Source organism: Dendrobates tinctorius, unplaced genomic scaffold (genome assembly GCF_039654945.1).
Source record: "Dendrobates tinctorius isolate UK_male_01 unplaced genomic scaffold, ASM3965494v1 ptg000367l, whole genome shotgun sequence".
Taxonomy (NCBI): domain Eukaryota; kingdom Metazoa; phylum Chordata; class Amphibia; order Anura; family Dendrobatidae; genus Dendrobates; species Dendrobates tinctorius.
The window spans coordinates 616,300-631,683 of record NW_027362033.1 but is presented as its reverse complement, the minus strand read 5'-3'; the positions used below and the strand labels follow the sequence as shown (position 1 = coordinate 631,683).

The window sequence follows — 15,384 nt, the reverse complement described above, 5'->3', positions numbered from 1 at the left end:
AAAGAGGAGCCTCTTAAAGAAGAAGTTACAGGTCTGTGAGAGCCAGAAATCTTGTTTGCTTGTTTCTGACCAAATACTTATTTTCCACCATAATATGCAAATAAAATGAAAAAAAAACAGACAATGTGATTTTCTGGATTTTTTTTTTCTCAGTTTGTCTCCCATAGTTGAGGTCTACCTATGATGTAAATTACAGACGCCTCTCATCTTTTTAAGTGGTGGAACTTGCACTATTGCTGACTGACTAAATACTTTTTTTCCCCACTGTATATACATTTATATAGCGCCATTTATTCCATGGCACTTTACATGTGAAAAGGGGAAATATAGACAGGTATAATAAACGTGTAAGACAAGGGACCCTGCCCGCGAGGGCTCACAGTCTACAGGGATGGGTCAGGATACACTAGGAGAGGGTAGAGCAGGTCGTGCTGTGGTTCAGTAGACTGAGGATCATTGCAGGCTGTAGGCTTGTTAGAACAGGTGGGTCTTCAGGTTCTTCTTGAAGGTTTCCGTTGTTGGTGAGAGTCTGATGTGTTGGGGTAGAGCGTTCCTGAGTATGGGGGAAGCACGGGAGAAGTCTTGTATGCGGTTGTGGGGAGTAGAGAAGGAGATCTTGAGAGGATCGAAGGTTGCGTGTGGGTAGGTACCAGGAGACCATATCACAGATGTATGGAGGAGACAGGTTGTGGATGGCTTTGTATGTCATGGTTAGGGTTTTGAACTGGAGCCTCTGGGCAATAGGAAGCCAGTGAAGGACCTGGCATAGGGGGGAGGCTGGGGAATAGCGGGGAGACAGGTGGATTAGTCGGGCAGCAGAGTGTAGGATGGACTGGAGTGGTGCTAGAGGGGAGGCCAGAGAGTAGGAGGTTGCAGTAGTTGAGGCGGGAGATAAGGACGTGCACTAGTGTTTTTGTGGTTTCATGGTTGAGGAATGTGGGATCCGGGAAATATTTTTGAGTTTGAGGAGGCAAGAGCTTGGATATGTGGTTTGAAAGAGAGGGCAGAGTCGAGGATCACCCCAAGGCACCAAGCGTGCGGGACTGGGGAAAGTGAGCAGCCATTGACATTGATGGATAGGTCTGGTGGAGGGGTAGAGTGAGATGGGGGAAAGATGATGAATTCTGTTTTGTCCATGTTCAGGTTGAGAATATGGTGAGAAAAGAAGGCTCAGATAGCAGACAGACATTATGGGATTTTGGTCAGTAGGGAGGTGAGGTCAGGTCCAGATAGGTAGATCTGCGTGTCATCGGCATAGAGATGATACTGCAAACCGTGGGATTCTATGAGCTGTCCCAGGCCGAAGGTGTAGATGGAGAAGAGTAGGGGTCCTATGACTGAGCCTTGAGGAACACTGACAGACAGGAGGTGAGGAGGTCGGGTGTGAGAGACACTGAATGTTCAGTCTGTTAGATATTATGAGATCCAGGATAGGGCCAAGTCTGTGATGCCAAGAGATGAGGGAATGGTCATTTGCACAAGGAAAGACTAGAAGCAATGGGATGAAACTGAATGGGAGGAGACACAGATTAGATATTAGAAAAAACTTTTTGACAGAGTGATCAATGAGTGGAACAGGCTGCCACGAGAAGTTGTGAGTTCTCCTTCAATGGAAGTCTTCAAACAGAGGCTGGACAGACATCTGACTGGGATGATTTAGCGAATCCTGCTTTGAGCAGGGGGTTGGACCAGATGGCCCAGGAGGTCCCTTCCAACTCTACCATTCTATGATTCCACAGTGGCGAAGGCAGAGGACAGGTCCAGGAAAAGGAGGACAGAGTAGTGTCGCTTGCTCTTGAGGGTTAGTAGGTAGTTAGTGACTTTAGATAGGGCAATTTCAGTTGAGTGATGCGGAAGTCGGAAGCCAGAGTGTAGCCCGTCAAAGAGGGAACAGGAGGAGAGGTGGGAGGACAGTTCAAGATATACATGCTGTTCCAGTAGTTTTGAGGCGTAAGGGAGAAGAAATATCTGGCGATAGATAGACACAGAGGTTGGGTCGAGGGAGGGTTTTTTGAGGATGGGTGTGATTGAGGCATGTTTGAAGGGTGACGGAGAGACACCATTTGTAAGTGAAAGATTGAAGAGGTGTGTTAGAGTTGGGATGAAGACTGTGTCAAAGTTAGGGATGAGGTGGGACGGGAGTGGGTCAAGCGCGCAAGTGGTGAGGTGTGATCCTGACAGAAGGGTGGAGAGCCGGTTTTCTATCATGGTGGAGAAGCTGGCTTTGGAAGAACAGGGCTGAGTGGCTGAGAGGGGCATTCGTGGCTGCGGGTCAAAGCTTTCTCTGATCGTATCGATCTTCTGCTCAAAGAAGGAGGCAAAGTCTTCAGCAGAAATGAGAGGAGAGGTAGGAGGTGCTTTGGGACGGAGTAGAGAATTGAAAGTGTGGAAGAGCTGTTTAGGTTTTGTGAGACAGGAAGCATATGAGAAATGCAAAGTAAGTTTGTTTTGCGGCAGAGAGCGTGGAGGGGGACTGCTTGTATGCGTTGAAGTGCTCGGTAGAATGGGTTCTCTTCCATCTCCGCTCAGCGGCCCTGGAAACCCGTCTCAGTTCTTTGGTCAGGCTATATCTAGTGTTTTGTGAGCTGTCAGTGTGATTTTACAAAAAACGACAAATCTATGTATCGCTCTATGAAATATATATATATTGGTGCCTTGCGAAAGTATTCGGCCCCCTGGAACTTTTCAGCCTTCTCCCACATATCGTGCTTCAAACATAAAGATACCAAATGTAAATTTTTGGTGAAGAATCAATAACAAGTGGGACACAATTGTGAAGTTGAACGAAATTTATTGGTTATTTGAAATTTTTGTGGAAATTGAAAAACTGAAAAGTGGGGCGTGCAATATTATTCGGCCCCTGTAACTTACTACTTTGTTGCGCCACCTTTTGCTGCGATTACAGCTGCAGTCTCTTGGGGTTTGTCTCTATCAGTTTACTACATCGAGAGACTGAAATTCTCGCCCATTCTTCCTTGGCAAACAGCTCGAGCTCAGTGAGGTTGGATGGAGATCGTTTGTGAACAGCAGTTTTCAGCTCTTTCCACAGATTCTCGATTGGATTCAGGTCTGGACTGTGACTTGACCATTCTAACACCTGGAGACGTTTATTTGTGAACCATTCCATTGTAGGTTTTGCTTTATGTTTGGGATCATTGTCTTGTTGGAAGACAAATCTCCGTCCCAGTCTCAGGTCTTTTGCAGACTCCAACAGGTTTTCTTCAAGAATGATCCTGTATTTGGCTCCATCCATCTTCCCATCAATTTTAACCATCTTCCCTGTCCCTACTGAAGAAAAGCAGGCCCAAACCATGATGCTGCCACCACCATGTTTGACAGTGGGGATGGTGTGTTCAAGGTGATGAGCTGTGTTGCCAAAAGTTCGATTTTGGTTTCATCTGACCAGAGCACCTTCTTCTACATGTTTGGTGTCTCCCAGGCGGCTTGTTGCAAACTTTAAACGACACTTTTTATGGATAAATTTGAGAAATGGCTTTCTTCTTGCCACTTTTCCATAAAGGCCAGATTTGTGCAGTGTGATTGTTGTCCTATGGACAGACTGTCCCACCTCAGCTGTAGATCTCTGCAGTTCATCCAGAGTGATCATGGGCCTCTTGGCTGCATCTCTGATCAGTCTTCTCCTTGTTTGAGATGAAAGTTTAGAGGGACGGCCGGGTCTTGGTAGATTTGCAGTGGTATGATACTCCTTCCATTTCAGTATGATCGCTTGCACAGTGCTCCTTGTGATGTTTAAAGTTTTGGAAATCATTTTGTATCCAAATCCGGCTTTAAACATCTCCACAACAGTATCACGGACCTGCCTGTTGTGTTCCTTGGTCTTCATGACGCTCTCTGTGCATCAAACAGAACCCTGAGACTATCACGGAGCAGGTGCATTTATACGGAGACTTGATTACACACAGGTGGATTATATTTATCATCATTAGTCATTTAGGACAACATTGGATCATTCAGAGATCCACAATGATCTTCTGGAGTGAGTTTGCTGCACTGAAAGTAAAGGGGCTGAATAATATTGCACACCCCACTTCTCAGATTTTGAATTTCCACCAAAATTTAAAATAACCAATAAATTTAATTTAACTTCACAATTGTGTGTAATATAAATACATATATGTGTGTGTGTGTCACTGACATGTATATGTCTATTCCATCTATCCTTTTCTGAGCTGTCAGTGTGATTTGACAGTAGCCACACATGAATTGCCGGCTTTTCAAAGGTCAGCACTCGCATGGTCCGAGTGCTGTTCGATTTTATTTTTTTTTTCTCACACCCATTGACTTGTATTGTCGATTTTCAGCCGAAAATCGCAGCAAATCGTAGCATGCGGCAATTTTTTTTTTTTTCTCAGTCCAATTTCAGCTGAGAAAAAAATTGCAAATGAGTCACCTATTGAATAACATTGGTGCAAATGCAATCCGATCTTTTTTTTTTTTTTTTTTTATCTGATTGCATTCGTCCGATTTCATTGCCAGTGAGTATGAGCCCATAAACTGATGATTGCGGGAGGAGTCGCACAAGCTAATGCTCCATACACAGAGGCGCCACATTGCCCCGCAGTAACCAGCACTTTATATGAGCGCCGTCAGTCCTTCCTCACCACAATATGGGTTGTTAAATGTGTGCGTATTCATAAGTTTAAAAGTGACGTTTTACTTTAGGGTTCTTAATAAGGATCTTTATTTGCCTCTGGCAATTTGTGTTTTTCAGTTAGAGATTGGCCTGGAGACCATTTGGGTGACACCATGAAGAGGCTTCACGAGGGACCGTCGCGCTGGTCCTACGCCTAGAACTATGATGTGGGGGGACATAATGTCTGCTGGTCAGATCCCTTTAGTTTTCCTTCCAGGTGCACTAACAGTTCAGCCTAGCACTGATTTAATGGTGGACCCAGTGCTGCTGCCATTTCTCCTGTGTCCCAGGATCCTTTTTTCCCCATACAGCCCCAGGCCACATGTTCCTCGCACTAATTTGAGCTGCCTGCGTGGTGTAAACCTGCTCCTATGGCTGCAATGCCTCATTCTGACACATCAGGGACGTCACTGGTTGGTAATCACACAGGAGCTACCGGCAGGGTCTCCAGACTAGACTACATGGGGGACATCATTGGTCAGTGATCACACAGGAGCTGCCGGCAGGGTCTCCAGACTAGACTACATGGGGGACATCATTGGTCAGTGATCACACAGGAGCGGCCCGCAGGGTCTCCAGACTAGACTACATGGGGGACATCATTGGTCAGTGATCACACAGGAGCTGCCGGCAGGGTCTCCAGACTAGACTACATCAGGGACATCATTGGTCAGTGATCACACAGGAGCTGCCGGCAGGGTCTCCAGACTAGACTACATGGGGGACATCATTGGTCAGTGATCACACAGGAGCGGCCCGCAGGGTCTCCAGACTAGACTACATGGTGACATCATTGGTCAGTGATCACACAGGAGCTGCCGGCAGGGTCTCCAGACTAGACTACATGGGGGACATCATTGGTCAGTGATCACACAGGAGCTGCCCGCAGGGTCTCCAGACTAGACTACATGGGGGACATCATTGGTCAGTGATCACACAGGAGCTGCCGGCAGGGTCTCCAGACTAGACTACATGGGGGACATCATTGGTCAGTGATTACACAGGAGCTGCCGGCAGGGTCTCCAGACTAGACTACATGGGGGACATCATTGGTCAGTGATCACACAGGAGCGGCCCGCAGGGTCTCCAGACTAGACTACATGGGGGACATCATTGGTCAGTGATCACACAGGAGCGGCCCGCAGGGTCTCCAGACTTGACTACATGGGGGACATCATTGGTCAGTGATCACACAGGAGCGGCCCGCAGGGTCTCCAGACTAGACTACATGGTGACATCATTGGTCAGTGATTACACAGGAGCTGCCGGCTGGGTCTCCAGACTTGACTACATGGGGGACATCATTGGTCAGTGATCACACAGGAGCGGCCCGCAGGGTCTCCAGACTAGACTACATGGGGGACATCATTGGTCAGTGATCACACAGGAGCGGCCCGCAGGGTCTCCAGACTAGACTACATGGTGACATCATTGGTCAGTGATTACACAGGAGCTGCCGGCTGGGTCTCCAGACTTGACTACATGGGGGACATCATTGGTCAGTGATCACACAGGAGCGGCCCGCAGGGTCTCCAGACTAGACTACATGGTGACATCATTGGTCAGTGATCACACAGGAGCGGCCGGCAGGGTCTCCAGACTAGACTACATGGTGACATCATTGGTCAGTGATCACACAGGAGCTTCCGGCAGGGTCTCCGGACTTGTCTACATGGGGGACATCATTGGTCAGTGATCACACAGGAGCGGCCCGCAGGGTCTCCAGACTAGACTACATGGTGACATCATTGGTCAGTGATCACACAGGAGCTTCCGGCAGGGTCTCCGGACTTGTCTACATGGTGGCATCATTGGTCAGTGATCACACAGGAGCTTCCGGCAGGGTCTCCGGACTTGTCTACATGGTGACATCATTGGTCAGTGATCACACAGGAGCTTCCGGCAGGGTCTCCGGACTTGTCTACATGGGGGACATCATTGGTCAGTGATCACACAGGAGCGGCCCGCAGGGTCTCCAGACTAGACTACATGGTGACATCATTGGTCAGTGATCACACAGGAGCTTCCGGCAGGGTCTCCGGACTTGTCTACATGGTGGCATCATTGGTCAGTGATCACACAGGAGCTGCCGGCAGGGTCTCCGGACTAGACTACATGGTGGCATCATTGGTCAGTGGTCACACATGAGCTGCCGGCAGGGTCTCCGGACTAGACTACATGGTGACATCATTGGTCAGTGATCACACAGGAGCTGCCGGCAGGGTCTCCGGACTTGTCTACATGGGGGACATCATTGGTCAGTGATCACACAGGAGCGGCCCGCAGGGTCTCCAGACTAGACTACATGGTGACATCATTGGTCAGTGATCACACAGGAGCTTCCGGCAGGGTCTCCGGACTTGTCTACATGGTGGCATCATTGGTCAGTGATCACACAGGAGCTTCCGGCAGGGTCTCCGGACTTGTCTACATGGTGGCATCATTGGTCAGTGATCACACAGGAGCTGCCGGCAGGGTCTCCGGACTAGACTACATGGTGGCATCATTGGTCAGTGGTCACACCTGAGCTGCCGGCAGGGTCTCCGGACTAGACTACATGGTGACATCATTGGTCAGTGATCACACAGGAGCTGCCGGCAGGGTCTCCGGACTTGTCTACATGGTGGCATCATTGGTCAGTGATCACACAGGAGCTTCCGGCAGGGTCTCCGGACTTGTCTACATGGTGGCATCATTGGTCAGTGATCACACAGGAGCTGCCGGCAGGGTCTCCGGACTAGACTACATGGTGGCATCATTGGTCAGTGGTCACACATGAGCTGCCGGCAGGGTCTCCGGACTAGACTACATGGTGACATCATTGGTCAGTGATCACACAGGAGCTGCCGGCAGGGTCTCCGGACTTGTCTACATGGTGACATCATTGGTCAGTGATCACACAGGAGCTTCCGGCAGGGTCTCCGGACTTGTCTACATGGGGGACATCATTGGTCAGTGATCACACAGGAGCGGCCCGCAGGGTCTCCAGACTAGACTACATGGTGACATCATTGGTCAGTGATCACACAGGAGCTTCCGGCAGGGTCTCCGGACTTGTCTACATGGTGGCATCATTGGTCAGTGATCACACAGGAGCTGCCGGCAGGGTCTCCGGACTAGACTACATGGTGGCATCATTGGTCAGTGGTCACACATGAGCTGCCGGCAGGGTCTCCGGACTAGACTGCATGGTGACATCATTGGTCAGTGATCACACAGGAGCTGCCGGCAGGGTCTCCGGACTTGTCTACATGGGGGACATCATTGGTCAGTGATCACACAGGAGCGGCCCGCAGGGTCTCCAGACTAGACTACATGGTGACATCATTGGTCAGTGATCACACAGGAGCTTCCGGCAGGGTCTCCGGACTTGTCTACATGGTGGCATCATTGGTCAGTGATCACACAGGAGCTTCCGGCAGGGTCTCCGGACTTGTCTACATGGTGACATCATTGGTCAGTGATCACACAGGAGCTTCCGGCAGGGTCTCCGGACTTGTCTACATGGGGGACATCATTGGTCAGTGATCACACAGGAGCGGCCCGCAGGGTCTCCAGACTAGACTACATGGTGACATCATTGGTCAGTGATCACACAGGAGCTTCCGGCAGGGTCTCCGGACTTGTCTACATGGTGGCATCATTGGTCAGTGATCACACAGGAGCTGCCGGCAGGGTCTCCGGACTAGACTACACGGTGGCATCATTGGTCAGTGGTCACACATGAGCTGCCGGCAGGGTCTCCGGACTAGACTACATGGTGACATCATTGGTCAGTGATCACACAGGAGCTGCCGGCAGGGTCTCCGGACTTGTCTACATGGTGACATCACTGGTTGGTAATCACACAGGAGCTGCCGGCAGGGTCTCCAGACTTGTCTACATGGTGACATCACTGGTTGGTAATCACACAGGAGCTGCCGGCAGGGTCTCCAGACTAGACTACATGGGGGACATCATTGGTCAGTGATCACACAGGAGCTGCCCGCAGGGTCTCCAGACTAGACTACATGGGGGACATCATTGGTCAGTGATCACACAGGAGCTGCCGGCAGGGTCTCCAGACTAGACTACATGGTGACATCATTGGTCAGTGATTACACAGGAGCTGCCGGCTGGGTCTCCAGACTTGACTACATGGGGGACATCATTGGTCAGTGATCACACAGGAGCGGCCCGCAGGGTCTCCAGACTAGACTACATGGGGGACATCATTGGTCAGTGATCACACAGGAGCGGCCCGCAGGGTCTCCAGACTAGACTACATGGTGACATCATTGGTCAGTGATTACACAGGAGCTGCCGGCTGGGTCTCCAGACTTGACTACATGGGGGACATCATTGGTCAGTGATCACACAGGAGCGGCCCGCAGGGTCTCCAGACTAGACTACATGGGGGACATCATTGGTCAGTGATCACACAGGAGCTGCCGGCAGGGTCTCCAGACTAGACTACATGGTGACATCATTGGTCAGTGATCACACAGGAGCTTCCGGCAGGGTCTCCAGACTAGACTACATGGGGGACATCATTGGTCAGTGATCACACAGGAGCGGCCCGCAGGGTCTCCAGACTAGACTACATGGGGGACATCATTGGTCAGTGATCACACAGGAGCTTCCGGCAGGGTCTCCGGACTTGTCTACATGGTGGCATCATTGGTCAGTGATCACACAGGAGCTGCCGGCAGGGTCTCCGGTTTACATGGTGGCATCATTGGTCAGTGGTCACACATGAGCTGCCGGCAGGGTCTCCGGACTAGACTACATGGTGACATCATTGGTCAGTGATCACACAGGAGCTGCCGGCAGGGTCTCCGGACTTGTCTACATGGTGGCATCATTGGTCAGTGATTACACAGGAGCTGCCGGCAGGGTCTCCGGACTTGTCTACATGGGGGACATCATTGGTCAGTGATCACACAGGAGCTGCCGGCAGGGTCTCCGGACTTGTCTACATGGTGACATCATTGGTCAGTGATCACAGAGGAGCTGCTGGCAGGGTCTCCGGACTAGACTACATGGTGACATCATTGGTCAGTGATCACACAGGAGCTGCCGGCAGGGTCTCCGGACTAGACTACATGGGGACATCATTGGTCAGTGATTACACAGGAGCTGCCGGCAGGGTCTCCAGACTAGACTACATGGGGACATCATTGGTCAGTGATCACACAGGAGCTGCCGGCAGGGTCTCCGGACTTGTCTACATGGTGACATCATTGGTCAGTGATCACACAGGAGCTGCCGGCAGGGTCTCCGGACTAGAGTACATGGTGACATCATTGGTCAGTGATCACACAGGAGCTGCCGGCAGGGTCTCCGGACTAGACTACATGGGGACATCATTGGTCAGTGATTACACAGGAGCTGCCGGCAGGGTCTCTGGACTAGACTACATGGTGACATCATTGGTCAGTGATCACACAGGAGCTGCCGGCAGGGTGTCCGGTCTTTTCTACATGGGGACATCATTGGTCAGTGATTACACAGGAGCTGCCGGCAGGGTCTCTGGACTTTTCTACATGGGGGACATCATCGGTCAGTGATTACACAGGAGCTGCCGGCAGGGTCTCTGGACTTTTCTACATGGGGGACATCATTGGTCAGTGATTACACAGGAGCTGCCGGCAGGGTCTCCAGACTTGTCTACATGGTGGCATCATTGGTCAGTGATCACACAGGAGCTGCCGGCAGGGTCTCCGGACTTTTCTACATGGGGACATCATTGGTCAGTGATTACACAGGAGCTGCCGGCAGGGTCTCCAGACTTTTCTACATGGGGACATCATTGGTCAGTGATCACACAGGAGCTGCCGGCAGGGTCTCCGGACTTTTCTACATGGGGACATCATTGGTCAGTGATTACACAGGAGCTGCCAGCAGCGGATTATGATATTCGTACATTCCAGTGCTGTGAAGTCAGTAAGCCAAACCTCCACCTCCTCAATTTACATGTCTCCACAGCACTGGTCACTACTGAGCATGTGCATAAAGTGCAGCTGTGGGGTATAATACTGCACAGCCCCGGTCACTACTGAGCATGTACATAAAGTGCAGCTCTGGGGTATAATACTGCACAGCATCGGTCACTACTGAGCATGTACATAAAGTGCAGCTCTGGGGTATAATACTGCACAGCATCGGTCACTACTGAGCGTCTTACGTAAAGGGAGGCTATAAGATTGAGGTGGAGAATCACAGGATTAGGAGGGGAACGGAATGGAGGATCTTGGAGGAGGGGGACATTGGTGTGAAAGGGGGTTAATATTACTTTCTGTAGTGATCGCCCCCTAGTGGGCGCAGCCTACCTGATGTGTTTCTTTTTGCTCTAGATTCGGATGACAGTTATCCTGATGAATATTATTATTATAATGACGACGATGAGGATGATGAGGACTGTGGCTTCTGGGATGGGACATCTGCTTCAGGGACATATTGTGGCTTCCGCCCGTCTTTCCTTTATCCCCAAGATTATAACTTGCATACCAGAAATTATATAACTAGAGAGGTAAGTGGAGAAAGGATAAGATGGGGAATTGGTGGATCAGTTTCATTTGGGATGACGGTGGACGGTTGAGCTAGGATGTACGACCTATCTGGGGTGATATGGGAGGGCGGACGGCCCAGCTGGAGTGATATGGGAGGGCGGGCGGCCCATCTGGGGTATTATGGGAGGGCGGGCGGCCCAGCTGGAGTGATATGGGAGGGCGGGCGGCCCAGCTGGGGTGATATGGGAGGGCGGGCGGCCCAGCTGGGGTGATATGGGAGGGCGGGCGGCCCAGCTGGAGTGATATGGGAGGGCGGGCGGCCCATCTGGGGTATTATGGGAGGGCGGGCGGCCCAGCTGGGGTATTATGGGAGGGCGGGCGGCCCAGCTGGAGTGATATGGGAGGGCGGGCGGCCCATCTGGGGTATTATGGGAGGGCGGACAGCCCAGCTGGGGTGATATGGGAGGGCGGGCGGCCCAGCTCGGGTGATGTCGGGGATCAGGTACTTGCCTGAGTTATCAGTGTGACTTGCGTCTTGTTGCAGCAGGCAGATAAAAATGCCGAAGAACTTCTAGAGGAGGAGAAAAAGGAAAAGGAGAAAGCGGATAAAAAGAGACTGAAGAAGAAGGTGATTATAAAAACCTTGATGCCGTTATTTTCTCCCCGTCTCCTTTTATGTCTCTGGCCTCGGTTATTGCCATTCTGTATTCTTTCTTTATCTTTTCTGTATACTTTCCATGTGCCCTCTCATTGCTTCCTCTCCTCTGGCGTCTGGGGGGTCCTCTCCTGTCTTTGTCATCTGGGGGGGTCCCGTCCCGTCTTTCTCCTCTGGCGTCTGGGGGGGTCCCGTCCCGTCTTTCTCCTCTGGCGTCTGGGGGGTCCCGTCTTTCTCCTCTGGCGTCTGGGGGGTCCCGTCCCGTCTTAATCCTCTGGTGTCGGGGGGACCCTCCTGTCGGTCTGTGTGATTGATTCAATTTTTCATTTATCCAGAGACAGAAGGATCGTAAACGTCAGCAGAAGCTAAAGGAGGAGGAGCAGCCGGCGGGGGAGAACCTAGTGAGTGGCTCTGCCAGGTGGTGGCAGACTGTGGTCTGGTAGACACTGGGAGAGTTACTGTTGGCACCAGTATGAGTGGGAAGGTTACAACTGTTATTAATGGTGGTTATGCCAAGGAAAGTAAAAGGAAACCTGTCACCTTATTCATGCTTCTCGATTCATAACATAGTAAGTATGTGACATTTGATTCAGGTGACTGGTTCCCTTTAAGTGAGGAAGGGGCCGGTCTGCCGGGTGTCTGATGCTGATGGAGGAAGGGGCCGGTCTGCCGGGTGTCTGATGCTGATGGAGGAAGGGGTGGTCAGCCGGGTGTCTGATGCTGGTGGTGGAAGGGGTGGTCAGCCGGGTGTCTGATGCTGGTGGTGGAAGGGGTGGTCAGCCGGGTGTCTGATGCTGGTGGTGGAAGGGGTGGTCAGCCGGGTGTCTGATGCTGGTGGTGGAAGGGGTGGTCAGCCGGGTGTCTGATGCTGGTGGTGGAAGGGGTGGTCAGCCGGGTGTCTGATGCTGGTGGTGGAAGGGGTGGTCAGCCGGGTGTCTGATGCTGGTGGTGGAAGGGGTGGTCAGCCGGGTGTCTGATGCTGGTGGTGGAAGGGGTGGTCAGCCGGGTGTCTGATGCTGGTGGTGGAAGGGGTGGTCAGCCGGGTGTCTGATGCTGGTGGTGGAAGGGGTGGTCAGCCGGGTGTCTGATGCTGGTGGTGGAAGGGGTGGTCAGCCGGGTGTCTGATGCTGGTGGTGGAAGGGGTGGTCAGCCGGGTGTCTGATGCTGGTGGTGGAAGGGGTGGTCAGCCGGGTGTCTGATACTGGTGGTGGAAGGGGTGGTCAGCCGGGTGTCTGATGCTGGTGGTGGAAGGGGTGGTCAGCCGGGTGTCTGATGCTGGTGGTGGAAGGGGTGGTCAGCTGGGTGTCTGATGCTGGTGGTGGAAGGGGTGGTCAGCCGGGTGTCTGATGCTGGTGGTGGAAGGGGTGGCGGCAACTGCTGTTTCTGGCAGGGTTTGACCTCTCACGCTTGTACTAGGCTCCAGTAGATGCTACCAGAGCTGCGCTCGCTACGGACAGTGCTCAGGATGATATTGGTGAATTGGGAAATGAGGTGAGCAATGACGAGCTTTGTGCAACCTGTCACTCCGCCGCCATGTCTGACCCCCGCTCTATGATTCAGGACAGTCTCGATCTTGGAAGCTCATTTGTACGTCAGGCACAAAAAAAGATGGAGAATAAGCCAAAGCCGGAGAGGAAAGAGCGAAATAAGGAAGTTTTACGTGAAAGAGTGCGAGACAAATCTCAGGACAGCGTGCAGGAGAACATGGACCTGCGGGTAGAAAAGGCAAAGACGTCTCCACCAGCAGCACAGGGGAATGTAAGGAGCCTTGACGTGATTTCCCACCATCCTTCTCGGTCACACCTCTTCTCTGTCCCTCTACTAACTTGCATCTCCTGTGTGTCCCCCTCCTCTATGCTTGTTCTTCGTTCTCCCCTCGTCCACATGCACTCTCTGCTCCCTTTGATCCTTCCCTCTCCCTCTTACTATCGTCTCGCTCTATTCCCTCATAGTCTCTTCTCCCTCCATTGCCCCCATAGGGTCTTCTCCCTTTGGTCCCTCCATTTCCCCCATTGTCTTCTCCCTCCGGTCCCTCCATTGCTCCGATAGGGTCTTCTCCCTCCGGTCCCTCCATTGCCCCCATAGGGTCTTCTCCCTTTGGTCCCTCCATTTCCCCCATTGTCTTCTCCCTCCGGTCCCTCCATTGCCCCCATAGGGTCTTCTCCCTCCGGTCCCTCCATTGCCCCCATAGGGTCTTCTCTCTCTGGTCCCTCCATTGCCCCCATAGGGTCTTCTCCCTCCGGTCCCTACACTGCCCCCATAGGGTCTTCTTTCTCTGGTCCCTCCATTACCCCTATAGGGTCTTCTCCCTCTGGTCTCTCCATAGTCTCTGCTACCTCCAGTCCCTCCATCCTCTTCTAGAATTATAGAATGGTAGAGTTGGAAGGGACCTCCTGGGCCATCTGGTCCAACCCCCTGCTCAAAGCAGGATTCACTAAACCATCCCAGACAGATGTCTGTCCAGCCTCTGATGAAGACTTCCTTTGAAGGAGAACTCACCACCTCTCATGGCAGCCTGTTCCACTCATTAATCACCCTCACTGTCAAAAAGTTTTTTTTAGTATCTAATCTTTATCTTCTCCCTTTCAGTTTCTTCCCATTGCTTCTCGTGTTTCCATGTGTAAATGAGAATAAAGATGATCCTTCTACACTGTGACAGCCCTTAAGATATTTGTAGACAGCTATTAAGTCTCCTTGGTCTTATTTTTTTGCAGTTAAACATTCCCAGGTACATTAACTGTTCCTCGTAGGACATAGTTTACAGTCTGCTCCCCATACTGGTAGCTCTTCCCTGAACTTGCTCCAGTTTTTCAATGCTTCAGTTTTGCAATGTCTTGTTTAAAATGTGGCGCGCAAAACTGGACACAGTATTCCTGATGAGGCCTGACCAAGGAGGAATAGAGGGAAATAATGACTTCACGTGATCTAGACTGTATGCTTCTCTCAATACTGTGGGGGAAAAAGTCTTTAGTCGCCACCAATTGTGCAAGTTCTCCCACTTATAAAGATGAGAGCGGCCTGTAATTGACCTCATAGGTAGACCACAACTATGAGAGTCACAATGAGGAAACAAATCCAGAAAATCACCTTGTCTGATTTATTTTGCTAATTATGGTGGAGAATACGTATTTGGTCATTAACAAAATTTCATCCCAATACTTTGTGATATATCCTTTGTTGGCAATGACAGAGATCAAACGTTTTCTGTAAGTCTTCACAAGGTTGGCAGACACTGTTATGTTATGTTGGCCCATTCCTCCATGCAGGTCTCCTCTAGAGCAGTGATATTTTGGGCCTGTCGCTGGGCAACACGGACTTTCAACCCCCTCCAAAGGTTTTCTATGGGGTTGAGATCTGGAGACTGGCTAAGCCACTCCAGGACCTTCATATGCTTCTTACAAAGCCGCTCCTTCGTTACCCTGGCGGTGTGCTTGGGATCATTATCTTCCTGAAAGACCCATCCATGTTTCATCTTCATTGCCCTTGCTGATGGAAGGACGTTTGCACTCAAAATCTCACGAAACATGGCCCCAGTCATTCTTTCATGTCGGATCAGTCATCCTGGTCCCTTGGCAGAGAAACAG

At 51.3% G+C, this 15,384-nt stretch overlaps 1 protein-coding gene across 3 annotated transcripts in view; it reads left to right on the top strand.

Annotated features, from left to right (window-relative positions):
* TTC31 (tetratricopeptide repeat domain 31) overlaps positions 1-15,384 on the top strand; it is a 51,517-nt gene that overhangs the window by 18,505 nt on the left and 17,628 nt on the right. Inside the window, exons 2-7 of one of the 3 annotated variants that reach the window (XM_073562776.1) lie at positions 4,733-4,871; positions 10,990-11,165; positions 11,690-11,773; positions 12,136-12,201; positions 13,217-13,291; positions 13,361-13,558. In XM_073562776.1, coding sequence (XP_073418877.1) covers positions 4,817-4,871; positions 10,990-11,165; positions 11,690-11,773; positions 12,136-12,201; positions 13,217-13,291; positions 13,361-13,558 — 654 coding nt within the window. In that variant the 5' untranslated portion in view covers positions 4,733-4,816. The remainder of the gene's footprint in view (positions 1-4,732; positions 4,872-10,989; positions 11,166-11,689; positions 11,774-12,135; positions 12,202-13,216; positions 13,292-13,360; positions 13,559-15,384) is intronic. The other 2 variants (XM_073562778.1, XM_073562777.1) reach the window with 2 other exon arrangements.